The following is a 19,510-nucleotide window of genomic DNA, read 5'->3' as shown; positions in this document are numbered from 1 at the left end:
GCCCTTTAGATATTTGTAGACAACTATTAAGTCTCCTCTCAGTCTTCTCTTTTGCAAACTAAACATTCCCAAATCCTGCAACCTTTCCTCATAAGACAGGGTTTGCAGACCGGTCACCATTCTGGTCGCTCTTTTCTGAACTTGCTCCAGTTTGTTGATGTCTTTTTTAAAATGTGGTGCCCAAAACTGGGCACAATATTCCAGATGAGGTCTGACCAAAGAGGAGTAGAGGGCAATAATGACTTCACGTGATCTAGACTGTATGCTTCTGTTAATACTTCCTAGAATTGCATTTGCCTTTTTTGCTGCTGCATCACACTGTTGACTCATATTCAGTCTGTGATCTATTAGTATACCCAAGTCTTTTTCACTTGTGCTGTTGCTTAGCCCTATTCCTCCCATTCTGTATATGCTTTTTTCATTGTTCTTGACCATATATAGTACTTTGCATTTTTCCCTGTTAAAAACCATTCTGTTAGCTGCTGCCCACTGCTCCAGTTTATTTATATCTTTTTGAATCCTCTCTCTCTCTTCTCGTATTAGCTATCCCTCCTAGCTTTGTGTCATCAACAAATTTAATCAGTTTACCTTCAATTCCTTCATCTAAATCGTTGATAAAGATGTTGAACAATACAGGGCCCAGGACAGAGCCCTGTGGTACCCCACTTGAGACATTCTTCCAACTGGATGTGCAGCCATTTACGACCAATCTTTCGGTCCGATCACTAAGCCAGTTATGAATCCACCTAACAGTTGCCTTGTCCATTCCATACTTAGTCATTTTTTCAATAAGGAATTGTATGAGATACTTTGTCAAATGCTTTGCTGAAGTCAAGATATACTATATCTACAGCATTTCCTTGATCCACCCAATCAGTGATTCCGTCATAGAAGGAAATTAAGTTAGTCTGACATGACTTATTAGTTACAAATCCATGCTGGCTCTGTTTAATCATTCATTCTTATCCAGGTACTGACATACATGTTGTTTAATAATTTGTTCAAAGATCTTTCCTGGTATAGAAGTCAGACTCACCGGCCTATAGTTACCTGGGTCCACCTTCTTCCTGTTTTTGAAGATAGGAACAACATTTGCTCTTCTCCAGTCTTTTGGGACTTCTCCTGTTCTCCAAGAATTTTCAAATATTATGGAGAGGGGTTCAACATCTCATACATTTAGGGTTAAACATGTAGCAAAAGAGAAAATACGGATCCGGACACCAAAAAAACGTTGCATTGTCCGTTCGGTGATCTCAGCGGACGCCAAAATTTTGGCGGATCCGCAGAAATACGGATGCAACGGACGATCCTCAGTCAAAATCCGCCGATAATGAAAGTCAATGAGGAAAAAAACGGATCCGCCAAGATAAATGGCGGATCCGTTTTTTTTGCAAATCGGCGGATTTTGACTGATGGTGACAAACGGATGTGTGAAACAGGCCTTAGATACTAGAAAAAAAACTGACAGTGAGGGTGATCGATGAGTTGCTGCCACGAAAGGTGGTGAATTCTCCTTCAATGGAAGTCTTCAGACAGAGGCTGGCAGACATCTGTATGAGATGGTTTAGTGAATCCTGCATTGAGCAGGGGGTTGAACATTATGACTGTGAAGCTTCCTTCCAACTTAACTTTATGTACATGCTTAGTAGTGAGGAAGTGCTGTTTAGTTTCCCGACTCCACAGTCCTGTTGGAAAAATTTAACGATTCCTGGAGAATCCCTTTGATGCTAGTAAGAATGGTAAACCTTTCTGTTCCCACCACCACCTCATTAATTACATTTGTGTAGCAGCACCATGTTTAAAATGCCTACCATTGGAAGGTTGACATTGGAAGGTTCTATGCTCTTTTCTCTCTGTATTGGCTTCTGCTGGTAGTAGCTTTCTACTAGGATATCCATCCTTTGTATTTTCTTCTGGGAATCTTGTCCTAAGTTTTCTTTCCTATGATCTCTCCAGCTCAACTGTGAGAACACTTCTATAGCTCCACTTTCTTAGAGCTCCTTTTATAGCTCTAAAGTTTCCCATCTGTGATCATTTTGCCTCCACTACACACGGTTACATTATTTTTTCCATTTTGTCCCTCCAGACAGCACCAAGGAGGAAGTCCTACCTATAGCGGGACAGGATCACAGAGAAGTTAAAAGGTCCCTCCACCCTCCAGTGTTTTTCCTGTCCCAAAGGGGACGGTCGTAGGAAAGGTTGCTCCAGGAGGAGTGAAGATAGAAGGTGAACGTTTGACGGGGCCCAGGGAGATCGGGCGGCTGGGCCAAACCTTCCCCCTGTCAAGCAGCCCGGGGCTGAAACCCTCCTAGGGGGGTCCCTCAGCCACAGAGACCAGGGTGCGGACGAGGCTCCTGGGTAAAGCCGCTTCCTCCCACAGTGGAGGCTCTCGGCTCCGACGCCGGCCTGCAAGCGACTGCTACTTACGGAAATCGGGTGGAGAAGAAGGCGTCGCTCCTCCGGTGATGCCAGAGCAGGTCGGCGTGCGTTCCACTGTAGAACGCGGTTGTGCAGAACGAGACAGGCAACAGGCGAGTTTCCTGGATCTCGTGGGATACAGGACAGGAAATCATTGGCAGTAGTGCAGCATGCCTGACGGGATGCTGCTTCCCTCCATGGTGGGCTCTCGGCGTTACCAGCTCCCCCTGTTTACTAGCAGGTATGGAGCCAACACAGGTAAGTGCACGGTGGAATGCTGTTGATGGCCTAGGCCTCTGGACGGATGCTAGTCTCATGCCTTTGTGCCGAAAGCTGCTCAGGTGATGAGGTATTTGTTCACATATATGCAGCTAAGCCTTGGACCTCTAGGCTATAATAAGGCCATATGTCCAGGTTACATCTCATGGTTCCACTTAACTACTCCATCCATAGGAGGACACAGGGGGTTAATGCAGCACAGTGTCTCCATGAAGGCCCTCCAGCTGCAGCTCAGTAATTAGCTCCTTTGGGTGGGGTCAGTCTAACAAATGAGATGTTCCGATCAGAGTGGCAGCTCATGGCCCTAGTCGTAGAGACACAGAGGGAAAGGAAAAGAAAGAAAATCACACCACTCAACAGGATTGAGACCAACGGCTGGGTCTACGGATTATATTGAGCCTTTATGCTTCAGATTGCATTATAGCGCTTCTATGCTTTGTATTGTGGGCCTCTGTGCATCATATGGCATCAGTCTGCCTCTATGCATTACATTGAGTGTTTCTCCGCACCATATAGCTTCTATGCAATATATTGGGTGCCTCTATACTTCATATCGCATTAGAGTGCTTCTATGTTTTATATTGAGGGCCTATGTGCGGCATATCAGGGCTGTGGAGTCGGAGTCGGTGCTCATTTTGGTGGAGTTGGAGTCTGTATAAAATGGACCGACTCCGACTCCTAAAATATATAATAAATTGGGTACAGTAGTTCAATGCAGAATATGCTGAATATTTTTTCATAGGAATTTGGGAAAGTTATGAAATGTCCTATAAATGACTGTTCTATTCCTGATCTAAAGCTACATTCACACACAGCGTTTTTCCTGCGTTTTTTGAGGATACGTTTTTCAGTTGCAAAAGCAGATCAGCTTTTGAAAAAACCGCATCACCTGAAAGGTTTTTGAGCTCATAGATAATGTTTTCAATAGCAAAAGCAGATTAGAAATCTGCTCTATCTATCTATATATCCATTTATCCATATCTGTCTATCCATATCATATCTGTACCAAAAAGAATGAAAGCCGGATAGCACACAGACTAACACTCCTTTTTTTTAGCACCAGTCAGGTACACCTCATAGCTGCCCAAAAGGACGCCCAGGACAGGCATTGCTCGTCTTCAGTAACATCAACATCAACTGATAGTTGGAATAAATAGACTGCATTCATCACCACATCTTCTTAAGGTGCAGGCTTTATTTTCAAGTGTAGGGGTGTGAAGTATGAGGTTCTGCAGCAGCTGAGGTGTGCAGTATGAAATTCTGCGGAACAGTATGAGATTCTGCCCCCCCCCCCAGGTTTGATCCTGGCTACGCCCATAGTGTGAATGCAGCCTGAGGATCTAGGCTTTATCTTAGCCGAGATAAGTCATAGTGTTTGTATGTGTGTATATATATATACACTCACTGGCCACTTTATTAGGTACACCATGCTAGTAAGGGGTTGGACCCCCTTTTGCCTTCAGAACTGCCTCAATTCTTCGTGGCAGAGATTCAACAAGGTGCTGGAAGCATTCCTCAGAGATTTTGGACCATATTGACATGATGGCATCACACAGTTGGCGCAGATTTGTCGGCTGCACATCCCTGATGCGAATCTCCCGTTCCACCACATCCCAAAGATGCTCTATTGGATTGAGATCTGGTGACTGAGGAGGCCATTTGAGTACAGTAAACTCATTGTCATGTTCAAGAAACCAATCTGAGATGATTCGAGCTTTATGACATGGCGCATTATCCTGCTGAAAGTAGCCATCAGATGTTGGGTACATTGTGGTCATAAAGGGATGGACATGGTCAGCAACAATACTCAGGTAGGCTGTGGCGTTGCAACGATGCTCAATTGGTACCAAGGGGCCCAAAGAGTGCCCAGAAAAAATTCCCCACACCATGACACCACCACCACCAGCCTGAACCGTTGATACAAGGCAGGATGGATCCATGCTTTCATGTTGTTTACGCCAAATTCTGACCCTACCATCCGAATGTCGCAGCAGAAATCGAGACTCATCAGACCAGGCAACGTTTTTCCAACCTTCTACTGTCCAATTTCGATGAGCTTGTGCAAATTGTAGCCTCAGTTTCCTGTTCTTAGCTGAGAGGAGTGGTACCCAGTGTGGTCTTCTGCTGCTGTAGCCCATCTGCCTCAAAGTTCGACGCACTGTGCGTTCAGAGATGCTCTTCTGCCTACCTTGGTTGTAACGGGTGGCAATTTGAGTCACTGTTGCCTTTCTATCAGCTCGAACCAGTCTGCCCATTCTCCTCTGACCTCTGGCATCAACATGGCATTTCCGGCCACAGAACTGCCGCTCACTGGATTTTTTTTCTTTTTCGGACCATTCTCTGTAAACCCTAGAGATGGTTGTGCGTGAAAATCCCAGTAGATCAGCAGTTTCTGAAATTCTCAGACCAGCCCTTCTGGCACCAACAATCATGCCACGTTCAAAGGCACTCAAATCACCTTTCTTCCCCATACTGATGCTCGGTTTGAAGTGCAGGAGATTGTCTTGACCATGTCTACATGCCTAAATGCACTGAGTTGCCGCCATGTGATTGGCTGATTAGAAATTAAGTCTTAACACACAGTTGGACAGGTGTACCTAATAAAGTGGCCAGTGAGTGTATATATATATATATATATATACACACACACAGTACAGACCAAAAGTTTGGACACACCTTCTCAAAGTGTTTTCTTTATTTTCATGACTATGAAAATTGTAGATTCTCTCTGAAGGCATCAAAACTATGAATTAACACATGTGGAATTATATAATTAACAAAAAAGTGTAAAACAACTGAAAATACTGTATGTCTTATATTCTAGGTTCTTCAAAGTAGCCACCTTTTGCTTTGATTTCTGCTTTGCACACTCTTGGCATTCTCTTGATGAGCTTCAAGAGGTAGTCACCGGAAATGGTTTTCACTTCACAGGTGTGCCCTGTCAGGTTTAATAAGTGGGATTTCTTGCCTTATAAATGAGGTTGGGACCATCAGTTGTGTTGTGCAGAAGTCTGGTGGATACACAGGTGATAGTCCTACTGAATAGACTGTTAGAATTTGTATTATGGCAAGAAAAAAGCAGCTGAGTAAAGAAAAACGAGTGGTCATCATTACTTTAAGAAATGAAGCTTAGTCAGTCCGAAAAATTGGGAAAACTTTGAAAGTGTCCCCAAGTGCACTGGCAAAAACCATCAAGCGCTACAAAGAAACTGGCTCACATGAGGACTGCCCCAGGAAAGGAAGACCAAGAGTCACCTCTGCTGCGGAGGATAAGTTCATCCTAGTCACCAGCCTCAGAAATCGCAGGTTAACAGCAGCTCAGAATAGAGACCAGGTCAATGCCACACAGAGTTCTAGCAGCAGACACATCTCTACAACAACTGTTAAGAGGAGACTTTGTGCAGCAGGCCTTCATGGTAAAATAGCTGCTAGGAAACCACTGCTAAGGACAGGCCACAAGCAGAAGAGACTTGTTTGGGCTAGAGAACACAAGGAATGGACATTAGACCAGTGGAAATCTGTACTTTGGTTTGATGAGTCCAAATTTGAGATCTTTGGTTCCAACCACCATGTCTTTGTGCGACGCAGAAAAGGTGAACGGAAGGACTCTACATGCCTGGTTCCCACCGTGAAGCATGGAGGAGGAGGTGTGATGGTGTGGGGGTGCTTTGCTGGTGACACTGTTGGGGATTTATTCAAAATTGAAGGCATACTGAACCAGCATGGCTACCACAGCATCTTGCAGCGGCATGCTATTCCATCCGGTTTGTGTTTAGTTGGACCATCATTTATTTTTCAACAGGACAATGGCCTCAAACACACCTCCAGGCTGTGTAAGGGCTATTGGACCAAGAAGGAGAGGGATGGGGTGCTACGCCAGATGACCTGGCCTCCACGGTCACCAGACCTGAACCTAATCGAGATGGTTTGGGGTGAGCTGGACCGCAGAGTGAAGGCAAAAGGGCCAACAAGTGCTAAGCATCTCTGGGAACTCCTTCAAGACTGTTGGATGACCATTTCTGGTGACTACCACTTGAAGCTCATCAAGAGAATGCCAAGAGTGTGCAAAGCAGTAATCAAAGCAAAAGGTGGCTACTTTGAAGAATCTAGAATATAAGACATATTTTCAGTTGTTTCACACTTTAATTATATAATTCCACATGTTAATTCATTGTTTTGATGCCTTCAGAATGAATCTACAATTTTCATAGTCATGAAAATAAAGAAAACTCTTTGAATGAGAAGGTGTGTCCAAAACTTTGGTCTGTACCGTATACATTTATACAGTGTATTACATATTTACAATTTATTACAGTTTTTTGTGTTCTAAAGTTGTATTCCAATAAATAGATATTATGTTCTATCTAAATATCTTGATTATTGGATCATAGAAATGATTAAATGTCTGATGTTCACATTGTACTACAATTAATTTTTCACTTAAATATAAGCAATATATGTGGGAGTCGTGGAGTCGGAGTCAGAGTTGGAGTCGGTGTAAGGGAAATTGAGGAGTCGGAGTCGCAGGTTTGGCTTACCGACTCCACAGCCCTGCGGCATATTGCATCATAGTGCCTCTATGCATGGGACTGAGTATCTCTATGCATCATGTTGCTTCTATGCATTGAGTGCCTCTATGCTTCATATTGCATTATAGTGCTTTTATGCTTTATATGGAGTGCCTCGGTGCATAATAGCATCATATTGAGTATCTCTATGCATCATATTGCCTCTATGTGCTATATGGAGTGCCTCTATGCTTCATATTGCATTATAGTGCTTCTATGCTTTATATTGAGTGCCTCCGGACATCATATTGCATCAAACTGCCTCTACGCATTACATTGAGTGTCTCTGTGCACCATATTACTTCTATGTATTATACTGGGTGCCTCTATGCTTCATATCGCATTAAAGTGCTTCTATGTTTTATATTGAGGGCCTCTATGCTTCATATTGCATTATAGTGCTTTTATGCTTTATATGGAAGTGTCTCTGCGCATATCATTTCATCATAGCATCACATTGAGTATTCTCTATGCATCATATTACCTCTATGCGCTATATTGAGTGCCTCTACGCTTCATATTGCATTATAGTGCTTCTATGCTTTATATTGAGTGCCTCTATGGATCGTATTGCTTCAGGATGCCTCTGCATCGTATTACATCATAGTGCATCATATTGCATCCATAGTGCCCGGGGCATCAGATGGCATCATAATGCCTCTGTACATAATATTACATCATAGTGCCTCTATGCATTATATGGAGTGCATCACGTTGCACCAGATTGCATCATAGTACCTCTATGTCATAGTGCCTTTAGGCATCATATTGCATCATAGTGCTTCATAGGCCTCTGTGCATATTGCATCATACTGCTTCACAGTGCCCCGCATCATATTGCATCATATTGCATCATAGTGCTTTATAAGCCTCTGTGCATATTGCATCATACTGCTTCACAGTGCCCCGCATCATATTGCTTCATATTGCATCATATTGCAACATAGTACCTTTATGCATCATATTGCATCAGTGTTTCAGAGTGCCTTTGTGCATCATATTGCATCATAGCGCTTCATAAGTGCCTTTTTGCTTCATATGGCATCATAGTGCTTCATAGCGTCTCTATACATCATATTGCGTCATAATACTTAGGTGCATCATATGGCATCATAGTTCTTTGGTGCCCCTGTGCCTCAGGGTGTATCACTAGTGTTTCATAGTGCTTCATAGTACATCATGGTGCCTCATAGCACTTCGGGCGTTGTGGCTTTGTGCCGCTGGCTTAGACCGTCTGACTTGGGCCTTGTTGTGTGGCCGCACCCTGTATTGTTGGCCTAGCACTTCTCGTTTTGTCTCAGGCCCAGAGTCCTTCAGTTTGGACCCAGATCCAACTTCTGTTGCTTTATTTTTGGCCTCCGAGCTTAGCCCAAAAAAAAAACACCTATGCTTGAATTGGCCCAGTAAAATAGCATTTCTTCCATCTGGAACAGAATTCTCAAGGAGCTACTGCCTTGAGTGCTAAGGGCAAGTCTCTTTCATAATTAGCTTTAAAGGGAGATATACATCTTTGGGCTCATTCTACAAAGGACATACTACTGTCCCATGAGGTGGAAGGAGAGAATCTTTCCCAGCTCCACATACAGCAATCAGACTAGTTGCCTTGATCAACATCCAGTAGACAGATTTTTGTCACATAAGTCTGTTGTTTTACCAGGGACTGCATCATTGCCTTTGTAAAAACAAAAGAGAACATTCAGCTCACCCCCGAGATATAATTCCAAGCACAAGAAGGAGCATGGCTTCCTTACTCCTGCACAGCGTCCAAGGCAATAGGGAAAATAGAAGTGGATCCAGCTCACTCACAAGACTTATTTAAAAATTAAAAAAATTTTATTGGATGATCCTTAAAAAATTCAAAATGACAAAACAGACATCTCAGATGGCACAGCAATGACAGGGGGTGATGTGTAATGAGATCATATGCGTTTCGAGCAACACGGCTCTTGAACACTGTTTTTTCATTACCTTGTGGCGAAACAGCAGCACTGCGTCAGGTGGCAGATGATACCACACACACTGTCCTTACAGCAGTCAGGGCTCCTGAGATAAAGAATCTGTAGCCTGGACGCTTAGAGTTGAGAACCCATAGTCCCATTGCCTCACAGTAGGTAATCCCCCTCTGTGATGGGGAGAAAATTACTCTCTCTAGCTATAGGGTATGGTTACTCCCACCATGGCAGTCTGGGTGTATAAATATCACTGAGAAAATTACCTTTTAGGCTACGCGTGTATATATGTGTGTATATATAGATATAGATAGATAGATAGATAAGTTGACTTATAAATAATGTCCGGACTAATGACTTGTATAGAGACAGTTCGAAATAATCTCTCGTATCACAGGTTTTTTACCAACAACCCTCCACCAACACCACTTTCATCGATACCAGAGTCCAAACTCCCTGTGTCTAACATACTGTAGGTAAAACAGGCATGATCCACGTTTCCCTTTCAGTGCTTCTAATAAGAAGCCCTATGTTGGTAATGGCAGGAGATATTACCTGCCAGATAGCATATTTCCTTAGTTTCAATAATAATCAACCCTTACTTGGGGGTTTAGACATCAAAGGGTTCGGAATAGACATGATCTCCTGGATGAGTAGTGTATGTGCATCCCAATGCTCTGCCCATTATAATGCGCATGTACTAACTGTTATTGGTTTGATCTTCCCGCAGTCCAGGGTCTCTGTCTTGCAGGTTTCCTTGTACTTTGGTAAGCTGATCTCTAACCAGGGTTTATCCTGAGCCCGGGAGGACCAACGAAGGAACAGTCTTTTGTCGTTAACCACATGCAGCGGATTACTGGTCTGTACAGTCCTCATGGTGTTGTGGCTGCGGCTATCACCATACTTTGCTGGGCAATAAGGTTTTTAAACCTTTTCTGTGGCTGCGGTGTTTTATAAGTATCTATCGCAACAACTATAATTCACGGCTGTTCGTTATTGGTATTGGGGTACGGCGGGTGTGTTTCACTCTGTTTCTGCTGCATACCTTGTTTACCACATTCATACTGAAATTGGCCATTATAGACATAGATCAGACACTCACTACGGTATCTTATCTTTGAGCTTTTCTTTAGACATCTATATTTCTTTGATCTTTCAGATCATTTCTATATCTGGCCTGGTTCTTGCCTGGGACTTTGGTCCTTGGGTTTCTGTACCCACCCTGGGATCTTTTCTTTAGTATTCTCCATGGTGCTGTCCGGAGGGACGAAATGGAAAAAGGGAATTAGACCTACCGGTAATTCTGTTTCCAGTAGTCCCTCAGGACAGCACCCTTAATTCCCTTCCTTATGTTCCTTATGTTTGTCTTTAGGCTTGCACGGGATCAATCTTCCGGCAGATCGTTCGTCCGTTAGGTCGCCATGGCTCCAGACTAAGATGAAGCTGTTAAATGGTCTCTTATAGATGCGTTTGTAAGGGCACGTTTAGACCATTTCCATCCATCCTCGGTGGTACTTTGAAAAAACACTGGAGGGGGGAGGGACCTTTTAACCTCTCTGTGATCCTGTCCCGCTATAGGTCAAGGGAGGACTTCCTCCACGGTGCTGTCCTGAGGGACTACTGGAAACAGAATTACCGGTAGGTCTAATTCCCTTTTTTCTCCTTTAATAGCGGTCCTCCATCACCACGCATATATTGGAGATGCTTTCCAGCTTCATCTAACCGGGGCAGACTAGGTTGTACCTTCATTTTCTTCTATCCTTGCTACCTGGCTGTATTCCAGTTCTGCCCCTTCTACATTGGTCAGAGAGTAGTCTCTCTTGTGAACGTGTTTTTTTTTTTTCCTGCAGGCGTAGTCTTATTTTGCACCAAAATGCGCTTTCCCTCTTCCCGGGGTCTCTGCTATTGGTGTAAAGAAGCAACAGACACCTTGCTGCTATAGATTCCTCTAGATCTACCTGTACCTTTCTGACACCTTTAGGTTATGTTCAGAGAAAATCACTGCACACGTGGGAAAGTCAGGTAAGTAGTGTCACCGCAATAAAATATGACATAGAGCCTATTGGGTCCAGTTTAGTGTCAATGCCCAGTGTATGCAGTGGGTTCAGGAGGATCCGCTCTCCAGGGAGTATGGGCTTGATTCATTGGTGGCACAGTGGAGGGTGCAGACACTTCTGTGTCCCTGCAGTGAATGATGATTTTTTGAAAAGGCGACTATATGATAAAGGCCAATGATTGGCCGAAACGTCGTTTAAATTGTCGCTTTACCTATCAGCAATAAATACTCATCTGAGGCATTATTTTTCTTGTACGTGTGCAGTGATTTTCTCTAAACTTATGCTTATGGTACCTCGGGTTCCTTTCACTGACACAGTTTTGCAAAAAGTCGAGTGCTAACCATTTTTTTTCTCTTACCTTTAGGTTATGGGTGGCACCCTGCGCTAGGCCATCGTCTATCTTCCCTAATGAATTACAGTACCTTCTTCTGTCCAGGAATCTTCTTTAGCTCCTAGATTAGGGATGTCACACTCAAACACAAATGCCAAAATTAACAGCTTGGACAAAGTCGGGTACTATCCTTTAATATTTTAAAAAATGTCTACAATTGAAGTTTTTTGTTATCACATATAACGATTATCTTTTTTCATGTGGAAACAAACTTAAGGTGGTTGTCCCACAAGCAAAGTACGTTTTAATTAATAGATCTTAGAATAAAATAGTAGAATAATGTAATGTTGGGTAAGAGCACTAAAAAGCATATGGCCCAATGGCCTAATTTAAATGTGTAATAAAGGATAAAAAAAAAAAACTTGAATAATACGGATAATAAAGTATATCAACAAAAGTGCTCCCAAACCCAGTATGATTCCCCGACAGTGAATTCCTCCATAGTACCCTCCACACTCAGTTTGATTACCCTACTGCACCCCCTTCCTCAATCCCTCTGTCAAATAGTAACCCCATCACCATAGGATTCTCCAACTGTAATCCCAACACAGCTCTCCACACAGTATAATGGGCCCCCCATCGTGCTCATTATTTAGATCCCATTTGTCTATTAATGTCGGTGTTTTCAGGCAAAATTGTGAATTAGCCCATGTTCTTGGATGAAAATAAACCCCAAACATGGAAGGTCTCAGGAAACTTACTGTTGGCATGGTGTAGGACTAATTATAGCACTCACCTTTTCTTCACTGGACAATCAGTCTTTCAGATGTCTGCCTGAAATGGGCTTCTTTAGTTTCTCAAGTCAGGATTGGACTAGGCCTCTCCTTTCATAAGTGACAGTTTTCTGCCCTTTCAATACTTTTCCTGGGCATTCCTCAAACAGATTAATATTTTCTTCCAGTGGGTGCTCCATTTCACCAAGCATATGGAGAAACCTTTGCACCCCAACCCTGCCTATATGCGCTACTACAGTCACACTTTGAGCCTCTTCGTAATTCTTCCCCAAAATTCCTTTCCTGAATGCAGCATTTCTGGTAATCATTGATTCACAAGGTGCCTAATCTTGTTGCAGTTTCCTATAAGGCTCTCTTCTTTTCAATCAGGACAAGATGATCTTATGTCCTGTGCTTTCTTTCTTTTAAAAGTGGTGTGTCATTCCATTTGTACAAGGATATTGTTTTCTGCGTTTTTTGCCCTTCTACCTCCCACACCCAGGAACGATGTCTGAGGCCGGGGTCACACTAACCGACGCAAAATACGGTCCGTATTTTACATGCGTAATACGGATGAATGACCCCTAACTAGTGCTCCGTATGTCATCCGTAAGCAAGGTGTCGTTGCGTATTTTGCGCATGTCAGCATCCGTATGTAATCCGTATGGCATCCGTATGGCGAGATTTTCTCGCAGGCTTGCAAAATGGACATATAATGGAGCCCTATGACAGGGTTTCTAACAGAAACCAAAGAATAGATATAGACACATAGAATGCATATATATATATATATATATATATATATATATATATATATATATATATATATATATATATATATGTGTGTGTATTCTATGTGTCTATATCTATTCTTTCGTTTCTTTATTAAAACTGTCGGTGTGAGTTTACTGTATAGCGCACTGAATTGCCGGCTTTGCTAAAAATACGGATTACACACGGACCACACATGTGACTTGCGAGAAATACGCACCGGGGCTTGTTGATTCCTGTTTTTTTTGTCTGTTTTTGTTTTTTTTACTTGTAGGCAAAGTGTATAGCCCACCACTCAAAGCCAATGCAGTCTTATGTTCCTAAATTTACTGAATGAGAGATTTTACAAAGAGTAAAAAAAAAAAAATCAAATTTCCACTTCTGTTTGTGTGGGTGTCTGCCTCATTTATTATATTATTGTTTTTAGCCTCGGGATCTTGCGCATATTGACATGAAAAGAGAAGCATTTAGAGAATTCTGTGAGGAATTTGGCAACCAGAATTACCAGCAACGTTATTATGTTGAGGAGGTAGCAGAGAGATTTCAAAAATTTAAGCCTGGGAATATTAGGTAGGTTATTGGTATTCATAGTTAAAAAGTATTAACCATTTTGTAATTACTTAATTGTATGGTATGAGAAGATCATGGAAAATATGCAGTAAAGAGAATTTCTCTTTACTTAATTTTATTTCAACCAGTAAAGATAATTTGAGTATGAGGATCCAATTACAGTTAGGTCCAGAAACATTTGTACAATGACACAAGTTTTGGCATTTTGGCTTTATACCAAAGCATTTGAGATATATTTTTATATAAATAAAGGGGTTGTTGACAACTAGGACAATCTGTTCTCAATCTATTTTTTTGACTGGGTAAAATACTCACTTAAACTCACCGCCCATGCCGGTTCTGTTCCAGCAATGTCTGCACTCGTGTTCTTGGGACTCAAGTGAGGTGTTTACGTCACATGAGCCCTACGCCACTCAGTCAAGTACGGTCTCTCTACGGCCTTTGGACGACTAAGTAATTGACAGGAAGTGAGCGGCAGCCGCATGTCTAACTTCCTGGTAATTGCTTAACCGTTAAGTTAGAGCTGCGGCTGCTGCTCGCTTGCTGTCACTTACCCAATCTTTGGAAGGTGGTGAGAGAGAAACCGGTGCTGACTGGGCACAGGGCTCACATATCAACCGTGCGAGTGCCGACTTTATTTTGTCAGGCATACACTCAGATTGAGAAGGGGTCGTCCTAGTAGTGGAGAAACCCTTTAATATGGGCTTAAAATGCAGACTCCGTTATAGGGCTGATCATATGAGCGTAAATCACAGCCAAGTGCTATTCGATGATTTATCGGATAGCACTCTGACCAATGTTATACTATGGGGCAGTGCAGATCTGCTATTTAATTTCTGATGCTCCTTCTGCGTGAGAAAAAAAATCTTAGCATTCTGCAAGTGGCTTCAGAATTAGGATCACGTTCAGTCATTTATGTTTATGGGTGCGCTTTTTGCACGCTGATGTAATCCGAGTGCAGTCCGATTTACACGGCGACAGACCATGAAGAAGATGGGGAAATTAAAGGTTGTATCCTGACTTAAAAAATGTGCCTAAGCACTAACACGCAGGCAGTTGGTAAGAGTAGCCACTACCTAACCTCTCCTGCCAGAGATTCAGCTCCTCCGTATCAACACAGTAGCAGTTTCTCTTCCTGTTGAAAGGGCAGGACTACTGGTGTCATGCGGATTGACAGCCAGCTTTCACCAAATAGGCAGAGGAGAGACAGCTGTCAATCAGCATGACACCAGTAGTCCTGCCCTGTCAACAGGAAAAAAAACTGCAGCTCTGACGTGAAGTCAGCTGAAATGTGACTGCACTGTGCTGGCAGATAACGGCACTGGCCACGACAGTCAGGTAGCAACTACCTGCCTGTTATTGCTTAGGAACATTGAATAGGTAGTGACCCAGTGCTATGAGAAGCCATGAATGCCCATGCAATCACACGGCCTCCACCATGCTTTAAAGGAGCATGTGGTGTATTTTGGATCATGAGCCTTACCAAGATCTTTCATACTTTATGGTTACCATCATTCTAGAACAGGTTGATCTTAGTTTCCTCAGTCTAAAGAATTTTTTTTCCCGAACTGCTCTGACTTGTTTAGATTTTTTTTGTCAGTCTAAACTAGCTTTTTTATTTTTAAGGCTGGGACATGGTTTGCATCTTGTTGTAAACCCTTTGTATTTGCTCTCATGAGGTCTTCTCTTTATAGTAAGCTTAGTTAGTTACTGAAACACCCACTTTCTGGAGAGTGTTCTTGTATGTTGAATTTGGAAAAGGTCTGCAGACTGACCACAGTAGTCAGACCTCTACTGCTGGTCTTCTGACCTGAACTCACAGCCTTCTATATACCTATGAGGTTATTAGTGCAAGTCATGATACCAGATCAGTGTACACATTGCAGTTTATACACAGACATCTGAATCCAGCCTTACTGAACCATAATTGGTGTGATGGTGTGCTCATATGCCAGTGTCAGCAGCACATCCCCGTTTAAACAAGGTGATGTACTGCAGACCAGGCATGTTTTGAATTTCTACCTAACGTGTGATGTATGTTACAAGTCTGGTGTAAGTATATGGAGCTGAGTGAGCTATATACTAAGCACCTTCCTCTAACAGTGATTGCAGTTAGCTCTGATTGCTGCTGTTTGACTGTTTAGGTGGCGCTGTCAGTCTCACAGCAGAATTTAACTGGTGCAGCCATATGGCGCTCATCGCCATCCCTTAACACAATTGTTACTTTATTTTTAATTACTTCATGATGATTTCAACAAAATTTTCAGTTTGTCTTTCAAGTTTCCACTCTGCGCCATCAACAGAACAGAATAGTCACATTTATTTATTGTTCATTTTTTAAAATCTTATTTTGTTTGCTTTTTCCCTAAAACTATTTGTTATGCATAGTGTGGAGCTGCAAGAGGCGCTTGGAATTTCTGACAGGCAACTTCCTCCATATATATATCGAATGCGACAACTAGGTTACCCTCGAGGTTGGCTGAAAGAAGCTGAGCTGGAGAGTTCCGGCCTCTCGCTTTATGATGGAAAGGGTATGCAATCATCGAAGCTATGCAAATACTTTGTTTTCTGGATGGTGTGAAATTGATCTTTGAAGCATGTTTCTCTCTCACCCATGACAGCACCACGGAGAGAGGGGATCTGCCCTTCAGGGACAGGAACCTACAGATAAAAAGGGCGGTACCTCTCCTCCGCCTTCAGTTGGGTTCCTGTCCCTGACGGAGGGACCCACAGGACGGTACCTTTTGTGTGTCCAGGATCCGGGGCCGGCCTGACCGGTGATGGCAGCGGGGAGGCCCCTGCCTCGGGAGGGTGCGGTGCCCGAAGCCGCCACTGCTGGGGCCGATGCGGGCTGCCGGGTGAGCGGGTGGGAGTGACGCCGGAGCCGCCGCTCCGGAGAGGAAGTCGGGGCTCGCGGGGACCCGGTAAACATGCGGGCGGCGCCGGGGTACAGAGGTGTACCAAGATGGCGGCCGCCCCGGAAGTAGAAGCTGGCTTCCGGGTCCCCAGAACCGGCGCATGCGCAGGGGCGCTCTCCCGGGGACCGCGGTGCAGGATGGGAGCGGTGACGCCAGCCGGGAAGTTTTAAAATGGTGGCTGCACAAGCACTCCGGGCTGGAGGCGATCCTGAAGTGGATAGTGACCAGCAACAGGAGCAACAAGCCAGGCAGCAGCACCACAATCATCGTCAAGGAACGCAATACGGATGGTCATTCCAGTAGTCACTCCACGCAGCATAGCACGTCAGCTGCAAGGAGCAAATCGCCACCTGGAGAGCAGCCTATTCAGGACCTGACTCCATCTCCCGAATCTATACCTGCAGCCGCATACCTTTGGGTGAGTGATCTTCGTGAATGTTCACCATTGTATTAAAAGTTCCATTTTCCTTACTAGGGAAAGAAGGGGAAAAGAACAGGGAGTGCCCCACTTGTGCTAGTCCCCTACCTATTTCTTGAGAGAAAAAAAACAGAGCCATGTACAAAAGAAATCCTCTGTTAGGAAACTCCGGATTTGGCCTCTGACCTAAAAGCTGCAATTAAATTGGAGGTCAGAGTGCCCTTACATCCCTTAAGCATAGGGACAAATCAAAAAAAGACACAATAGTGATTTCCCAGTCGGATTCCTCGACATCGGGAGAAATCACGTAAAAACCCTCAGATTCCAGATTCTCATCCTCAGAGGGGCGTCACTGCTTCCCCCTAGACGAGGTAGACAAACTAGTGAAAGCAGTAACGTCTACCATGGGGGTGCTGGACCCTAGGCCTGATAAAACAGTCCAAGACATAATGTTCGGGGGACTGGGCCAGAAAAGGCGCGGAGAGTGTTCCCGCTAAATGAAAATGTGCGGGGTCTAATCAAAAAGAATTGGATAAACCGGACAGGAAAAACACCACGGTCCCTTCCCTTAAAAAGGAAATATCCCGGTGAGGAAGAGGGCCCAAAGCTCGATGTAGCTGTCGCAAAGGCCTCAAAAAAAAACAAAAACAAAAAAAATTTGCCCTCCCCTTTGAGGACATGGGCACCCTCAGGGGTCCCCTGGATAAAAAGGCAGATACTTTTCTTAAAGGTGCATGGGAGTCAGCTGGAGGTAACTTCAGGCCAGCCATAGCGGCAACATGTACTTCGAGAGCCCTAATGATTTGGGTGGACCAACTAGGAAAGCAACTAAGAGAAGGGACGCCAAGGGATAAAATCCTAGACTCTATCCCAGAAATAAGGGGAGCGGCTGCCTTCCTAGCGGACTCATCGGCAGACTCAGTCTGGTTATCGTCCAAAGCAGCAGCACTATCAAATGCAGCTAAGAGGCCCTTTCGGAATAGAAAGTGTTTTCAGCGGAGACCACCGAGAGAGCAAAAGTGGGATGACAAGAGAAGAGAGAGAGGGTTCCTCCTCTGCAACTTGTCCTGAGACAAAAAGCCCTCTAGGTGACAGTTTGCTCAGGGTGGGGGGAAGGTTAACCCCTTTTTCTCCCAGCCTGGAAAAGAATCTCAACCCATGGATAGTAGGGCCTCCGGTCATTCTAGGCTGAGCGTGACTGCATTCGTCAGGTGTCATTTGCTAAGCAGCTTGAGCCTGGGCCGGGACCCGAATGGGAGACCAGCCCGCGCCAGCAGGTCCGGGGTCATGCTCTTTAAACAAAAAAAAAAAAAACGCCTCAAAAGTATGTAATGACTCCGCTAAGATCCAGTATGCAAGAGCAGGAAGCCCTAGGAAACGAAGTCCTAAGCCTGGTAGAAAAAGGAGCCCTCCAGGAGGCTCCCCTGCAGGGAAGGGGCAAGGGGCCTCACTCCCCTCTTTTTCCTGGTGACCAAGCCAGGCGGCAGGTTTCGGATAATTATAAATTAAAAAAAAAAAAAAAAAAATTTAAAACTTCAAAATGGAGTCTATCAGGTCCACCACCAAAATCCTGTTCCCGAACTGCTTCATCTCGGTGTTAGATCTCAGCGACGCCTATTATCACGTCCCCATTCACAAAAACTCCAGGCAATATCTCAGGTTAGCCATCTCGATAAAGGGCGAGATAAGAACTCCAGTATAGAGCCTTGCCATTTGGAATATCTGTAGCTCCACGGGTATTTACCAAAATAGTGTCAGAGATGATGGCCCATATAAGGGAGCAAGACATAATAATAATCCCGTATCTGGACTATTTTTTAATAGCAACCAGCTTGGCTCAAAAACGCTGGGAACAGAGGGACAGAGTGATGGACACTCTGCAAGGCCTGGGCTGGCTCCTGAATCTAAAAAAATCAAGATTGGAGCTCAGCAGAGTACAGGAATTCTTGGGTCTAACATTGGACTCAAACATTCAAGAGTGCCGCCTCCCAGACCGCAAGAAGGAGAAAATCGCTCAAATTGTAACGAGCCATCCAAAATCCCTCCATGACATTAAGAAAAGCGATGTCACGACTAGGTTCTCTCTCCGCCTGCCAGCAGTCCAATGGGATCCGTTACACACGAGAGATCTACAGTGGGATGTACTAGCCAACTAGTCTGCAGTAGGGGGACGCCTAGAGGGTCTTATTACCCTAATCTCAAAAACTACTCATTCCCTAACCTGGTGGAAAAGCCAAGACAACCTTTCCAAAGGGATCCCCTGGGTAACAAAAATAACACACATAGTTACCACAGATGCCAGTCCCACGGGGTAGGGAGCACACATGAATAACGAAGTGGCCCAGGGTACGTGGGGAGTTCAAGAATTAGAAGCCTCCTCGAACCAGTAAGAGCTCTTAGCAGTGGGCTACGCATTAACACATTCTTACCCCTGCTCCGGGGTCATCATGTCCGCATA

General features: G+C 44.1%; 1 protein-coding gene across 1 annotated transcript in view; it reads left to right on the top strand.

The window, feature by feature from the left end:
* LOC141098343 (zinc finger CCHC domain-containing protein 8-like) overlaps nucleotides 1-19,510 on the top strand; it is a 236,587-nt gene that overhangs the window by 138,448 nt on the left and 78,629 nt on the right. Inside the window, exons 9-10 of the mRNA XM_073586030.1 lie at nucleotides 13,574-13,716; nucleotides 16,105-16,247. Coding sequence (XP_073442131.1) covers nucleotides 13,574-13,716; nucleotides 16,105-16,247 — 286 coding nt within the window. The remainder of the gene's footprint in view (nucleotides 1-13,573; nucleotides 13,717-16,104; nucleotides 16,248-19,510) is intronic.

The sequence above is a fragment of the Dendrobates tinctorius genome, unplaced genomic scaffold (assembly GCF_039654945.1).
Source record: "Dendrobates tinctorius isolate UK_male_01 unplaced genomic scaffold, ASM3965494v1 ptg000090l, whole genome shotgun sequence".
NCBI classification, from domain to species: Eukaryota; Metazoa; Chordata; class Amphibia; order Anura; family Dendrobatidae; genus Dendrobates; species Dendrobates tinctorius.
Note: the sequence above shows the minus strand (reverse complement) of the source record. Positions and strands in the feature narration are given on the sequence as shown.